The 16,951-nt window shown below is 35.7% G+C and overlaps 1 protein-coding gene across 18 annotated transcripts in view; it reads right to left on the bottom strand.

Annotated features, from left to right (window-relative positions):
* Window positions 1-16,951, bottom strand: part of ZNF280D (zinc finger protein 280D) — a 327,277-nt gene that overhangs the window by 107,326 nt on the left and 203,000 nt on the right. For all 18 annotated transcript variants that reach the window (XM_045059258.1, XM_011282887.4, XM_045059257.1 and 15 more), the window contains 3 exons: window positions 16,849-16,914; window positions 16,610-16,749; window positions 10,905-11,022 (listed from right to left, as the gene is read on the bottom strand). In XM_045059258.1, the coding sequence (XP_044915193.1) occupies window positions 10,905-11,022; window positions 16,610-16,749; window positions 16,849-16,914 (324 nt within the window). The remainder of the gene's footprint in view (window positions 1-10,904; window positions 11,023-16,609; window positions 16,750-16,848; window positions 16,915-16,951) is intronic.

Genomic DNA, 16,951 nt, shown 5'->3' with positions numbered 1-16,951 from the left:
GCATAGGCACAGAGCCACCTGCCAAGGGAAGCTTGGACCCAACACTGGCTGCCTACCCTGTGCACCTTGGCCTCTGGCAACTGACGTTCTTGGTCAAACCCGCATCAGTCCCAGGGCAACAAGACCTTTCGCCAGGAGGCCAGCACAGGCCATGCCCACACCACATCCCTAAAGTTTGGAGTTTCAGAAGTCAGAGGGTTGGCTGGGATAGAGCCCTAAGTACACTGCACTGCTCCTGGCAGACAAGCAACCCAGGGACAGACAGCATGAAAATGGCAATCTGAAAAATGCCTGGGACACAAGAAGGGAAACTACCTGCTCTTCTGAGAGTGCTTCCCTGATAGCAGCAAGCACGGAGACCCCTCTCTGGGGACAAGGGAGCACGCTGGCACCATTTCTCTCCCCACGTGTCAGCATAAACCACCTGCAGTAAACAGCATAGTGCCTACACTGACTGCCTAACCTGCTTACACCATGCCCTGCACCGCCCCCCAGCACTCTGGTGAGACTTCCCTTCTTGGGCAAGCATGCTTCAGTACCAGTGCAGTCGGCCGTTTCCCCAGAAGGCCAGCAGAAACCCCGCAAACATCACGTCCCCTGGCCAGACAGTTCTGCAAGGCTTCAGTTCTAGAGGAAGTTGTTAAAACTCACCACACTCTGTTCCAGGTCCAAACAATGCTCACTGCAAGCAAACAGAACCTCTGAAGATGATTGGCCTAAAGGACATAGTAGCCAAAACACAGCAGTGAAGTGCACACAACACACACCAGAGACACTCCCTGAGGCACCAAGCTCTGAACACTATATGACCTCTTCTTCATAAAGCCATTGGTCTCAGAAACAGGAGATATAACAGGCTTTTCTAACACACAGAAGACAGAGACCTAGATAAAATGCCATGACAGAGGATTTAATCCCAAATGAAACAACAAAAAGTCATGGCCAGAAATTTAATCAAAATAGATATAATATCCCTGATAGAAAATTTAAAGCAACAATCATACAATACTTGCTGAGCTTGAAAAAAGGGAGACCCTTACCTGAGATAAAACTGTTAAAAAACAATCAGTCAGAAATGATAAATGCAATCTGAAAACAAACTGAAACAAACTGGATGCAGAGAACACATGGATGGAAGAAGCAGAGGAACAAATAAGTGATACAGAAGATAAAATAATAGAAAATAATGAAGCTGTACAAAAGAAAGAAAGAAAGAATTATGAAATATGAGAATAGACTTAGGAACTCGGTGACTCCATCAGACATCGTAACATTCATATTATAGGAATCCCAGAAGGAGAGAGAAAAGGGGGAAGAAAATTTATTTGAGAAAATAACAGCTGAAAACTTCCCTTATCTGGGGAAGGAAAGAGACATCCAGATCCAGGAAGCACAAAGAACTACCATGAAAATCAATAAAAGCAGGTCAACATCAAGACATATTGTAATCAAATTTATAAAATATAGCCAAAAAAAAAAAAAAAATCCTAAAAGCAGCAACACAAAAAGTCCCTACCTTACAAAGGAAGATCCATAAGTCTAGCTTCACATCTCTCCAAAGAAACTTGACAAGCCAAAAGGGAGTGGCATGATATATTCAAAGTGCTAAATGGGAAAAATCCGCAGCCAGGAACACTTTACCCAGCAAAGCTATCATTCAGAATAGGAGAGATAAAGAGTTTCCCAGACAAATAAAAACTAAAGGAGTTCGTGACCACTAAAACAGCCCTGCAAAAAATATTAAAAAGGGACTTTTCAAGTGGAAAAGAAAGACTAAAAGTGACAAAGACAAGGAAGGAACAGAGAAAATCTCCATAAACAATGACAAAACAAGTAATACACTGCTACTAAATATATACCTATTAATAATTACTCTAAATGTAAATGGACTAAATACTCCACAAACAAAAGACACAGGGTGTCAGAATGGGTAAAAAAAAAAAAGGTACTGGGGTGCCTGGGTGGCTCAGTTAGTTGAATGTCCAACTCTTGATTTCAGCACAGGTCATCCAGGGTCAGGGGACTGAGTCCTGCATTAGGCTCCACACTGAGTGTGGAGTAAGATATTTTCTCTCTTCCTCTGCCCCTCTCCCCACTCATGTACACTCTCTAAAATGATAAAAAAAATTTAAAAAATAGGGGCACCTGGGTGGCTTAGTCAATTAAGTGTCCAACTTCAGCTCAGGTCATGTTCTCACAATTTGTGATTTCAAGCCCCAAATCGAGCTCTCTGCTGTCAGTGTAGAGCCTGCTTCAAATCTTCTGTCCCCCTCCCTCTCTGCCCCTCCCCATCTTGTGCTCTCTCTCTCTCAAAAATAAACAAACATTTAAAAATGTTTATTAAAAAAATAATAAATAGGGGTGCCTGTGTGGCTCAGTTGGTTAAGCGTCTGATTTTAGCTCAGGTCATGATCTCACAGTTCATGAGTTTGAACCCCGCATTGGGCTCTGTGCTGACAGCTCGTAGCATGGAGCCTGCTTTGGATTTTGTCTATCCCTCTCTGTCTGCTCCTACCCCCTCATGCTGTCTGTCTCTCAAAAAATAAGTAAACATTTAAAAAAAATTTTTTTAATAAATAAATAATAGCAAGACCCTACTAAATACTGCCTAAAAGAAACTCATTTTAGACCCAGACACTGGTAGTTTGAAAGTAAAGGATGGAGAAATATTTATCACGCAAAAGAACATCAAAAGAAAGCCAGAAGAGCAATACTTATATCAAACAAATTTGGTTTTAAAACAAGGCAATAACATGAGATGAAGAAGGGCACAACAGAATAAAAGGGACTATCCAACAAGAAAATCTAACAATTGTAAATATTTATTACCCCAACATGGAGATACCCAAATATATAAAACAATTAATAACATAAAGGAACTAATAATAATACCATAATTGTAGGAGATTTTAACACCCACTTACATCAATGGACAGATCATCTAAGCAGAAAATCAACAAGGAAACAGGGCTTTGAATGTCACACTGAATCAGATGGACTTAACACACATATTGAGAACATTTCATCCTAAAGCAGCAGAATACACATTCTTTTCAACTGTACAAGGGACATTCTCCAAAACAGATCACATACTAGGTCACAAATCAGGCCTCAACCAGTACAAAAAGACTGAGATCATATCAGGCGTATATCCTGATTATAATGCTATTGAAACTTAAGGTGAACTACAAAAAAAAATTTGGGAAGACCTCAAATACATGCCACTGAACAATGAACGGATCAACTAGGAAATCCAAAAGCAAATATAAAAAATACAAGCGAACAAATGAAAATGAAAACACAGTGGTCTAAAACCTCTGGAATGTACCAAAACTGGTCATAAGAGGGAAGTTTACACTGGCTCCTGGGTGGCTCAGTCAGTTAAGCATCCAATTCTAAATTCAGCTCAGGTCATACTCACAGTTCTTGAGACTGAACCCTACATCAGACTCTGCACTAACAGTGCAGAGCCTGCTTGGAATTATCTCTCTTCCCCCACATCCCCTCCCCCCCAAAAAAGACATTAAAAAAAATAAACTTAATTCAAAAAAGAGGGAAGTCTGGCCTACCTTAAGAAGCAAGAAAAATCTCAAATAAACAACCTAACCTTATACCTAAAGGAGCTAGAAAAAGAACAACAAACGAAACCAAAAGCCAGCAGAAGGGAAATAATCATCAGAGCAGAAATAAATGATAAAGAAACTAAAAAAAATATTAGAACAGATCAATGAAACCAGTACCTGGTTCACTGAAAAAAAAAAAATCAATGAAATTGATAAACCTCTAGTCAGACTTATCAAAGAAAAAAGACTCAAATTAATAAAATCACAAACAAGAAAGGAGAAATAACAACCAATACCACAGAAATACAAACAATTATAAGAAAATATTATGAAAAACTATATGGCAAAAAACAACATGGAAGAAATGGATAAATTCCTAGAAACATATAAACTACCAAAACAGAAGAAGAAATAGAAAACTTGAACAGACCGATAACTAGCAAAGAAATTGAATCAGCAATCAAAAATTTCCCAACAAACAAAAGTCCAGGGCCAGATGCCTTCACAGGGGAATTTTACCAAACATATAAAGAAGAATTAATACCTATTCTTCTCAAATTATTCCAAAAAACAGAAACAAAAGGAAAACTTCCAAATTTATTCTATGATTCCAGCATTACCCTGATAGCAAAACCAGACAAAGACTGTACAACAAAAGAGAACCACAGACTAATATCCCTGATGAACATGGATGCAAAAATTCTCAATAAAGTACCAGCAAATCAAATCCAACAGTACATTAAAAGAATCATTCACAACAATCAAGTGGGACTTATTCCTGGGATGCAAGCATGGTTCAATATTTGCAAACCAATGTGATACACCACATTAGTAAAAGAAAAGAACCATATGATCCTCTCAATAGCTGCAGAGAAAACATTTCACACAGTACAATATTCATTCAGGATAAAAACCTCAACAAAGTCAGTTTAGAAGAAACATACTTTAACATAATAAAGGTCACATACAAAAATCCCACAGCTAGTATCATCCTCAACAGGGAAAAACTGAGAGCTTTTCCTCTACAGTCAGGAGTAAGACAAGGATGCCCACTCTCACCACTTTCATTGAACATAGTAATGGAAGTTCTAAGCACAGCAATCAGAAAACACAAAGAAATAATGGAAGTCCAAATTAGCAAGGAAGAAGTCAAAGTTTCACTATTTGTAGATGACATGATACTGTGTACAGAAAACCCAAAAGACTCCACCAAAAAACTGCTAGAACTGATACACAAATTCAATAAAAAATGAATGTAGAGAAAACTGTTGCATTCCTATACACCAATAATGAAGCAGCAGAAGTAGAAATCGAGAAATCAACTCCATTTATAACTGCACCAAAAACAATAAGATACCTAAGAATAAACCTAACCAAAGAGGTAAAAAGATCTATATGCTGAAAATTACAAAACACTGATGAAAGAAACGGAAGATGACACCAAGAAATGAAAAAAACATTCCATGTTCATGTATTGGAACAACAAATACTGTTAAAATGTGTATATTACCCAAAGCAATCTACACATTCAATTCAATCCCTATCAAAGTACCAACAACATTTTTCAGAGCTAGAACAAACAATCCTAAAATTTGTATGGAACCACAAAAGACCCTAAATAGCCAAAGCAATCTTGAAAAAGAAAAGCAAAGCTACAAGCATCACAATTCCAAACTTCAAGTTATAATACAAAGTTGTAGCGATCAAAACAGCATAGTAGTGGCACAAAAAGAGACACACAGATCAATGAAACAGAACAGAAAACCCAGAAATAAACCCACAATTATATGGTCAATTAACCTTTGACAAAGCAGGGAAGAATATCTAATAGGAAAAAGAGAGTCTCTTCAACAAATGGTGCTGGGAAAACTGGACAGCAACATGCAAAAGAATGAAACTGGACCACTTTCTTACACCATACACAAAAATAAATTCAGACTGGATAAAAGACCTAAATGTGAGATAGGAAACCATCAAAATCCGAGAGGAGAACACAGGCAGTAACCTCTTTGACTCTGGCCATAGCAACTTCTTTCTAGATAGGTCTCCTGAGGTCAGGGAAACAAAAGCAAAAATAAATTATTGGGATATCATCAAAATAAAAAGCTTCTGCACAGCAAAGGAAACAATCAACAAAACTAAAAGGCAACCTATGAAATGGGAGATGATGTTTGCAGATGACATATCTGATAAAGAATTAGTATATAAAATCTATAAAGAACTTCTCAAACTCAACATCCAAAAACAAATCATCCCATTAAAAAATGGGCAGAAGACATGAATAGTCATTTGTCCAAAGAAGACATACAGATGGCCAACAGACACATGAAAAGATGCTTATTAATATCACTCATCATCAGGGAAACACAAATCAAAAATACAATGAGATATCATCTCATACCAGTCAGAATGGCTAAAATTAACAGAGGAAACAACAGGTGTTGGCAAGGATGCAGTGAAAAAGGAACCCTTGTACACTGTTGGTGGTAATGCAAACTGGTGCAGCCACTGCAGAAAACAGTATGAAGGTTCCTCAAAAAGTTAAAAATAACTACACTACCATCCAGCAATTGTACTAGTAGGTATTTACCCAATGGATACAAAAATACTGATTTGAAGGGATGCATGCATGCTAATGTTTATAGCATCATTATCAACAATAGCCCAAATCTGGAGGAACCCAAATGTCCATAGACTGATAAATGGATAAAGAAGATGTGGGGTGTGTGTGTGTGTGTGTGTGTGTGTGTGTGTGTAATATAATACTACTCAGATATTAAAAAAGAATAAAATCTTTGGGCACCTGGGTGGCTCAGTCCATTAAGCGTCTGACTTGATTTTAGTTTAGGTCATGATCTCCCGGTTCATGAGATCGAGCCCCACATCAGCCCAGAGCCTGACTGGGATTCTCTCTCTCCCTCTCTCTCTGCCCTTCCCCTGCTAACGCGCGCTCTCTCTCTCTCTCTCTCTCTCTCTCTCTCTCTCTCTCTCTCTCTCTCATAAATAAATAAATAAACATTAAAAAAAAAGAATAAAAAAATGAAATCTTGCCATTTACAACAGCATAAATGGAGCGAGAGTATTCTGCTAAGCAAAATAAGTCAGTCAGAAAAAGACAAATACGCTATGATTTCACTCATATGTGGAATTTAAGAAACAAAACAAATGAACATAAAGGAAAAAAAAAGAGGAGTGCCTGGGTGGCTCAGTTGGTTAAGTGTCTGATTTGATTTCCGCTCAGATCATGATCTTGGTTCATGGGTTGGAGCCCCACATGGGAGCTCTGCGCTGACAGTGTGGAGCCTGCTTGGGATTCTCTCTCTCTCTGTGCACCACCCCCACCTCTCAAAATAAATAAATACACTTAAAAGAAAAAAAAAAAACTTGAGGAAAATTCCTAAGTACAAAGTAGAAAAACTAATCTTAAACGATAATATTTCACTCATTCATATGAAAGAGCCCATGGCTTGTTGGCCTTTTGGCTAAGATCAAGGGTAAAATACGAAAGGACTCATAATGGAAGGAGTGTAGGCATAAAGGTTTTCAAATTATGTTCCCAGAGCCTAAAAGGCTCATTTTAGGGAATATAGAGGGTATGTCTAACAGAGAAACTCTTGTATATTTTATTTATTAGGCTTCTGAATAAAATTTTTTTTGCATAGGAATTTTACTCCTAAAAACAGTTTGAAAACCATCACCTAAAAGCCTTATTCAGAGCATTAGCAAGAGAAATGGGGATATTTAGGCGATATAACCAGGCCAGGCAAAAGCTCTTTTTGAAAATAACATTCAACTGTACATGGTAATAAGCATTCTAAAACTGCACACCATATTTTCATTCTCTCAACTGTACACTGAAAGTAGGAGCAGTAAAGTAAATATATTAGAAATATTCCAGGGTTTTAAGTCAGAAAGTATAAGTTCAAATCGAGGCTCTGTCACTGACTAGCTATGTATTCTTGGTTTATTTAATTAACTTCTCTTAGCCTCAGTATCCTCTTTTGTAAAATAAGAGTTATAATGCCTTATTTTACAGAGCTGTTTTAAGATCAATTAAGATAATATATTTAAAGCACCCAACACAATATCTGACACACTGAAAGCATTCAATAATAAATGACAACTACTATCATTACTAAAAAAATATTTTGTATCTTAACTTACTTTTAAAAAGTACCCATACAATATATGGCACATAGAAAGCATTCAATAATAAATGGTAACTGTTATCATTACTAATGAAATTATTCTGTATCTTACTTTAGAGGAAAAAAATTATTCTAATAGATTCACCTATCAGCTTTTTAATAAGGGGAAACATGAGAGAAAAATAAAGAATATTGTATTAGTTGGCTCCTCTGTTCATCCTGTGAAATAACATAAAAATGATTTTTTTCCCATCCTCAAGGCACATCATTATGGCTATAATATGGGTACCTGGAAAAGATTTGTGCAATCACAATAGCATTCTTGTGAAATGGTTAGGTTACCTGAAAAGCCAATGAATGCTGATATTTTAATTATGCATCTGCTTACATAACAGGCTGGAGAGTAGAAACAGACTGTTTTACTATAAGAAATTTTTAATATAATAAAATCACTCTGCATTTAGGAGTTTTAAATTCTGACCCTTCAACTTATTTATCCCTGTTGTCTTTGGCTTGTGTTGTTTCCTATTCTGAACAGTTCTCTCTCTGCCAGTAAAAATCCTTTCAAGAACAAGCTCAAATCCAATCTTCTCCAAATATCCATGATCACTGCAGAGTAGTCAATCATACTACTGAACATAAAACACATATTATCATTCACACCAACTAGTGTCAAATCCTTTAAAGTTTGGGGCATGTGGGTGGCTCAGGTGGTTAGGCATCCAACTTCGGCTCAGGTCATGATCTCACAGTTCATGAGTTTGAGCCCCACATTGGGCTCTGTGCTGACAGCTCAGAGCGTAGAGCCTGCTTCAGATTCTGTGTCTTCCTCTTTCTGCCCCTTCCGTACTCAACGCTCTGCGTGTGTGTGTCTCTCTCAAAAGTAAATAAACATCAAAAAAAATTTTTTATAAAGTTCATAATGCACTTTCATTTTATTTATCTTTTTTTTTTAATTTTTTTTTTTCAACGTTTTTTATTTTTGGGACAGAGAGAGACAGAGCATGAACGGGGGAGGGGCAGAGAGAGAGGGAGACACAGAATCAGAAACAGGCTCCAGGCTCTGAGCCATCAGCCCAGAGCCCGACGCGGGGCTCGAACTCACAGACCGCGAGATCGTGACCTGGCTGAAGTCGGACACTTAACCGACTGCGCCACCCAGGCGCCCCTCATTTTATTTATCTTATTTGTGCCTGAAAAATCCCTGACTAAAGTAGAGTGAGAATTAAAATTATATCTCCTGATGGCTGACTCCAGGCCTGGAAAATAAATGCATTAAAAAAGAAAAATTAAATCTCCATTTTAATAATATGAGAAAACTGAAGTATAAAGACTTGATAAAGACTACAAAAATCTTAAGAACGGCAGTTGAAATCTACATCTTCTTCCTCATCCTACTTACTGTTCAGGCTAAACTCTCTCTGCAACAGAAAACTTACAGGTTGAGCAGGAGTCATTGTCCTTACTCCCAAGAAGTTTCAAAAATTCACTTTCTCTATTAATAAAGTTTCTGTGTTTTAGAAAACCAGACTTAAGACAACAATTTTTCTTCTTCTTTTTTTGGTTCTTACCTATTGTACTGACTATATTTTTATAAAGCATGTAAGTGACACACCAAGAAATGAATATGAACTCAATAGTATCTAAATGGAAAAACATTTTAGGCACTAATATTACAATAAAAAAAATTGGAGGAGAGGAGTGCCTGGGTGGCTCAGTCAGTTGAGCATTCAACTTCGGCTCAAGTCATGATCTAGCGGTTGATAAGTTCTAGCCCCACATCAGGCTCTGTGCTAACAGCTGAGAGCCTGGAGCCTGCTTCAGACTCTATGTCCCCCTCTTTCTCTGCCCCCCCCCTCATGCGCGCACGTGCGCGCACTCTCTCCCTCTCCCTCTCTCTCTCAAAATAAACATTAAAAAAAATTAAAGGGGCACCTGGGTGGCTCAGTTGAGTAGGGGTCTGACTTCAGCTCAGGTCATGATCTCATAGTTTGTGAATTCTAGCCCCACGTCAGGTTCTGTGCTGACAGCTCAGAATCTGGAGCCTGCTTCGGATTCTGTGTCTCCCTCTCTCTCTGCCCCTCCCCCGCTCATGCTCTGTCTCAAAAATAAATAATCATTAAAAAAAAAATTTTTAGGGGTGCCTGGGTGGCGCAGTCGGTTAAGCATCCGACTTCAGCCAGGTCACGATCTCGCGGTCCGGGAGTTCGAGCCCCGCATCAGGCTCTGGGCTGATGGCTCAGAGCCTGGAGCCTGTGTCCGATTCTGTGTCTCCCTCTCTCTCTGCCCCTCCCCCGTTCATGCTCTGTCTCTCTCTGTCCCAAAAAATAAATAAACGTTGAAAAAAAAATAAAAAAAAAAATTTTTAAAGTAAGTGTGCTTGTATTTCTGTCTTGCTTTAAAAAAAAAAAATGGTTAAGAGGGTTTAGTAGATTCTCCACACTGATTTTTTAGTAAATAATCTAAAACTTCCCCTCAAATCTTACTTGTCTCTATTTAGTCAAATATCTGAAATATACCAAAACTGCTAAGATACAAAGCAAAATTGCCTTCATTACAGGGAATTTTCAATTAGATGAAATTCTTTCATAGATTACTAATTTATTTTAGGTTAATGAAGAACTATGTTTTAGTATACAATCTAAGAACTTTAATTCTACTAAACAGAGAAATTTCATATTCCTCCAATGGGCATATACTGAGTACTGGCTATATACAAATTTATTGTACCACTTTATAATAGCATTCTATAATCATATGTAACTACAGTATCTAAAGGCTTTACTGAATAGAAAGATGCTAATCTAATTAGGAAATCAATTGTAACCATATACTTTTTCACACTAGTCATGGAAATTAATACTTCTTTTAACAGAGTATTTATGGTGTCAGAGGACTTCTATAACTTACAGAAATTATTTTATGATTTTTCAGCCCATTTTTAGTGCCAAGTAAGAACATTAGCCAATGTCTTATTAATAAAATGTCTTATTAATAAATAAAAAACAAATAAAAATAAAATGTCTTATTAATAAATAAAATTTTACTTAAAACCATCCAAGGGGGAAAAAAAGTCACCCAAGAAAGGTATTCATGAACTATTAGCACCATTCTACCTTACAAGAAAGTCAATTACATATGCATATTCATCAAGTTTCTTCTTATAATTTTGTTTAAAAGTGCTAAAACCAACCTGGTATAGAAAGCGTCGGTCCCCCTTGGTAATGTGATGATCCTGTATCCTGGGTCAAATCAAATAGTAACTCTGAAGAATTATTAGACACAACTCGTGATGAGTTTGTTATGTAACCCTGTTAAAATATTTCAAAGGAAGAATATTACATTTATTCAACATAGTTACAATTATTTTCTTTCATAAACTTTTCTAAAGGTAAACTTAAGTGTATCTCAATATTGTAAGAATAGCTTTTGATGACTCAATTAGTAATTAATAAGTTATAAAACACAAAGGTAATTATTACTGTCAAAATTATCATCTAGTAAAACTGAAAGGAAGCTATTACTTACAGCTGATTTGTTCCTAACTAGCGAATTAAAACCAGGCAAATTTTAGTCTGATTTTTTTCAAGATCAAGGAAACATATACTCATTTTAAATCAATAGGATTGATACACTTTAGAGGGCTACTAAAAATGCAGTATTCCTATCAAAGAGCAAACAGTAAAACTTATCAAAATCTTTGGGTAAAAGGAAAACAAATATGAAAACATACTGACATAACTATAAAAGCTTCTGTATCTCTATAAACCCCCCACCCCAAGACAAAATATTAGGGCAAACAAATTAGAAGTCAATCTGTTGTGCTGGGCATCAGGTTTAGGGATGAATATATCACATGGTTTGAGTTTTGTAATCATCCTAATTGGAAAAATTTATAAGGCAAGGGTCAGGAAAAGAAAGAATGGGTGTCCCCCCACCCCCACCCTGCCCCGCCCCACTCCTCCTACCATTCCACAGAAAGCCATGCTAGACCAGGTAATCTTCCATTTCATAGGATAAATATGAAAGCTACCTGATCAACAGGGTAAACAAATAAGAAAGCCAGGCAAACAGGGTTTATTTAAAATGGAAACTGTTTACAGGAATAATCTGGACCAGCTGCTCTGCTCTTGGAAGCTATGGAAACAAGTGTGTAAGTAACTCAAACCACTTCTAAATTTTGAGAAATAACAGGTAAATTATCTTTATTTGGGCCTTAACAATGTAATATAAAAAATCAGTAATGTCATGACTTCACTGTAAAAAAGCACAATCTTATTTCATAATAAATATTTTCTCCCAGTTTGCACTTAAAAAATAGAAAATATTCACATGTATTTAACAAAATAGTTCTTTAACAGAAATACAAAGTTAATACTGTTAATACTTTATTAGGAAAACAACTCTGGTTAATTAAGCTCTTCAGAGGGCAGGCACATAGTATTCAATAATAATTGGTTAAAATAATTCTCCAACAGGGAATTTTTAATGTCTTAAAAAACAGTTCAAAAAGATATCAAATGGAATAGTAAGGGTGGAACAGACACTAGACTGAGATTCAGAAGACTGGCACATTTAACTATGTAACCTTGGGCAAGTCACTTCTGAGCTTCAAGTTATTCACCTATCAAACTGAAATAATGGCCACAATTGTGTTTTAAATGTACTTGTACTTCATGACACATGTATGTATTAAATCAAGTAGTTGTCACATTACTAATAAAAACCTAACGTTATACCCTATTTTATAAATAGGCAAACTAAGTTTAGGAGTGGTTACATAAGTCTTCCCAATACAGCTGCTTGTTGTTGATGTAGCTGTTAATTAGAATCGAGGCCTTATTTCCAAGGCTATACCATTAGGCTATATCACACTAACTTTATTATAAGTGATAATAATATATTCCTGCCATCTGCAAGAGATCTCAAAGAGATATTGAGGTATAAAGATATTCCATGAAAAAGTGTGCGTGCACACACCAAAAAATGAAAAACTGTAATTATAATTTATTAAAAGCAGTGGCTTCCTAACTTCAGAGTAAATTCCCTTAAATAGAGGGGTCTCAATTCATTCCAGAATATATGACATTCTTAACTTTGCAAATTAGAATCACTTGGAGAGTTTTTTACAATATTTCATCTGTAGGACCCACACAGACCAACTGGCACAATCTCTCCTTTTAAGAACTTACAAGATTGGGAAACACCAACTGAGGTGTTTTGATTTTAAAACTATGCCCAGAGAAATAAATATTCTCAGCTAGAAAAAGCTCTAGTTTCTAACTTTTATAACACTAACGTACAACCCTTACTTTTGTTTTTCTTTCTTCTTCCTGGGTCCAAGTCAGAAAGATTTTTTATCAAACTGAATTAAATAACAAAGTTTCTTTTTCCAGTTTTCTATCCTGCAAAAGCCAACAACTTATGGAAAGTATACTGAGTTGACAACTTATGGAAAGTATACTGAGTTAATGTGATCCAGCTAATACATTTCAAGTAGCTTTCCAACTTTTGAAATCCCAGAAATAACCTGCATAACCTTAGGATCCAAGATAGAGTCAGTGGTCTGGGTAAAATCTCTCACTTTAGAAATTAAGAAAATGAGGCTCAAAGAGGTTTTGACAATGCTAAGGAGCAAGGTTGAATCAGCATTCAAGTCTCTTGCTTCAACATAAGTTTTTTAACTTAGAGCTGATATCACTATGAGTTATTATTTCAGATAATAATTATCTCAAGTCATTAACAACTCAGGGGACAGAAACATTTGCCCAAAGATATTCTTATTTTTTTATGACATATAACCTCTTCAAAATATAAGTGGGAGTTGAATTTACTTAGCCATAGATTTAAAAATCTACAGCCTTCCTTTTCATTTTTACATAAATTACAATTAAAATAACTTTTATGAAAAATAAAACCTCAGAATATCAATTTTAGTGCTAACAGATCTGCAGATTACCTAATAGTAATATGAAATACAGAAAAAATATATTATTCCTCACAAAAGTATTTGGATTCAGTTCTGGTTTTGAACTTGGACATCTGCAAGAAAATTTATAGGTGCTTTGGAAGTTTCCCTTATTGTCAAAAGAACAAACATTTTCATTAAAATTTATCATTTCTCTAAGGCCAGTGCCAAATAGCTTATGATAGATATACATGAAAAAAGCACTAAGTTAATTCAATTCCAACTAATAGCAAAGAACCTTTACATTTTGGGTAACCTTTTGTTTTAGTACTCTAACTCCTTGGTTTCAGGACCCCTTTAACACATTTAAAAATTACTGAGGGCCCAAAAGGTTTTATTTAGTTGGGTTATATCTATTGATATTTATAATATTAGACATTAAATATTTATTTTAAATAACAATAAACCCATTATAGATTAACATAAATAACATTTTTATGAAAAGTGACTATCCTACAACACATAAAAAATTAGTGAAAAGAATGGCACTGTTATACATTTCTGAAAATCTTTTTAATGTCTGGCTTAATCAAAAACGGTTACAGATTCATATCTGCTTCTGTTTTCTATCTGTTAGAGTATGTTATTTTATTTGAAAAATATAGAGAAAATCTGGCTTCATAAAGATATATAGTTGAAAAAGGGAGTATTTTAATAGCAAGTTGGGATAACTATGAGTACACTTCTTTGATACCACACCAAAATTCAACATTGATATTTTCTTAAAGATTCACTGCAATGTGGAATCTGACTCCTTATCACTGAATTTTTGGTACTTTGTTAAAATAAAATCTATTAGTCTATCTTACACTTTGAATGATCTTTTACTCATGCATGATTTTATAATATCATGCACTGGTTATTTCAAAAATACTGGTTTCTGTGAATTATGATTATCTTCCAAATGTTAACAGAATTCACTATACAATAACAAAAAATCACATTTATTAACTGTACCACCCATCAGAAAAGTCTTTAAGTACTGGGAAGCTGTCAGATCATAGTGGCTGATACAAGTTTTCCAAAATTCTAATTTGTGCTTGAAAGCTCAATTTTATTATTGGGAAGAAATGCTATCAGTTATTTTCCTTTAAGTGTGCACTTTGTTCAGTTTTGAGGAAATGTCTACCAAATAACCAAAACTGAATAACTCACAATGTTCAGCAAACAAACTCTCAAGTGGCCTTTATGATCCCCACGCCATGGTGTTCATTTCCTGCATGATTCCCTTCCTTTTAGTGTGGGCAAGGCATGTGACTTGCTTCTCACCAAGAGAATACAACAAAGGTGACAGGATTACATGATTTTGTGTATGTGATTACATTACATTAGATCAGCATGGCATTCTGCTACATATTCTCTCTCATGGGCTTTGAGCATGTAAGAAGCCAAACTGGGAAAACTCTCAGGTGGCAAAGCCAGCCAAAAGCCAGTCATTTGGTGAGATTCTCAGTCTGACAACCCTTAAGAAACTGAATGCTGCCAACTACCATGAGAACTTGGAAGCAGATACGTCTCCAGTCAAGCTTCAGATGAGATCACAACCTCAGTGTCCACACCCTGAAAGTAGCTTCATGAGAACCTGAAGCAGAGGATCCAGCTAAGTCATGACCTGACTCCTAACCCACAGAAACTGTGAGACAATGTGTGTGGTTTTACACCATGAAGACTGTGATATTACTGATACACAAAAATAAATAATATACTATGGCTTGTCGTGCTTTCAAGTAAAACTAGTCTTCTATTTTTTAGAAAGTGGGTAGTTTAGCTCACAACTGAATCACATAAGTGCTTTTCCTTAAGATAATCATCAAACTTTGGAAACAATAGTGCTTTCGCATACTATTTCATCACACAAAATATTTTTAAAAGACACATAGAAAGGTAGAGATTTAACAAAATTAATAACATTTCATCAAGGAAATTGAGCATGAATATTTTTTATTGGGAGTGCAGTGTGGGGACGAATATAAAAAGTACTCATACAGCTTGGTACCACTGTCTTGATTTATACTAAGGCACCAGCAGTTCACCTACCATTACTTCTGCATCATCGGTGCATATGTCAACACAGTAGAAAAGGCAAATCATGTCTTTGTATTATCATGAGAATAGTGTTGACTCTCAAAACCCATGGAAGAGTCTCAGAGGAACCCCAGGGACTGAAGACTATACTTTGAAAACTGCTACAGTAAGGCAATGGCTCCATTTTAAGTATATATTAAGTATACACACATACACACACACACATACCTATATGTACATATGTATACAAATACATAGAAACTATGGGTTAGTCTGGATTGAAATTCTAGATCTATCATTTGCCATCTGTGTGACCTTAAATGAATTATTTAACCTCTGTGAGCCTCAATTTCCTCAACTATAAAACAGGAAAAATAATAATAGTGCCTCTTCACAGGGTCGTTTAAGAATTAAATGATTAATTTATGTATAGCATTTACAAAAAAGCCTCATAAATATTACAAATATTAACTATTACCATTAACTATTACTTTTTGTTAAGAATTTTTTAAGTGAACTAAATTATGAAGGTATATTTTCAGAATAAAAAGCTACAATGTCCTCTCAAAAGTTTTCCAATTAAGGACTAAGAACACATGACCCAGTTTACAATTTTTGCCATTATGCAATATTCGTAATACTTTTATTCATGTTTTGTTATCGCAAATTCCAATACCTTACTATTTAAGTGTGTTACCTGATTTAGGAACAGACTACATCGGTAGTTCCTTCCAATATTACTCCGGATACTGGCTGAGCTATCATATAGATAGTGACATTCCTGATGCTGATTATGCTTCTACTGGATGACTACCCACGACAATGCAGAATTTTAATTGGCATTGTTTATACTGATAAATAATATCCAATGTATCCCTGAGCTGTGTAGTTTTAGAAACACTTACAGGTTTAGACAAAGGCTGAACAATAACAGAACTATCTGAAGATCTAGATTCAGGATGAAAATTTACAGGCGAGGCAGCCACTGGATTTGATGCTGGGTTCGTGTAGTGTTGATTTGTAGGCTTGAATGCAGCAGTAATACCTGTATTTTAAAATTAAACAGTGCATTGAATATATTTAGATATAATCAATGATGTCAAAATACTTCACTTTAAAATAAAATACTAAAATAATACTGTACCTCGACTGAGCGCACCATTCTTTATTCCCCTTGAATATGAGCTGGGGTTTACTCTATTCAAAATATCTACAAAAAATTACAGTGATTTTAAAATTCATTATTT

This window comes from Felis catus, chromosome B3 (assembly GCF_018350175.1).
Source record: "Felis catus isolate Fca126 chromosome B3, F.catus_Fca126_mat1.0, whole genome shotgun sequence".
NCBI lineage: Eukaryota > Metazoa > Chordata > Mammalia > Carnivora > Felidae > Felis > Felis catus.
The sequence above is the reverse complement of the archived record's forward strand: the minus strand, read 5'-3'. Positions and strand labels throughout refer to the sequence as shown.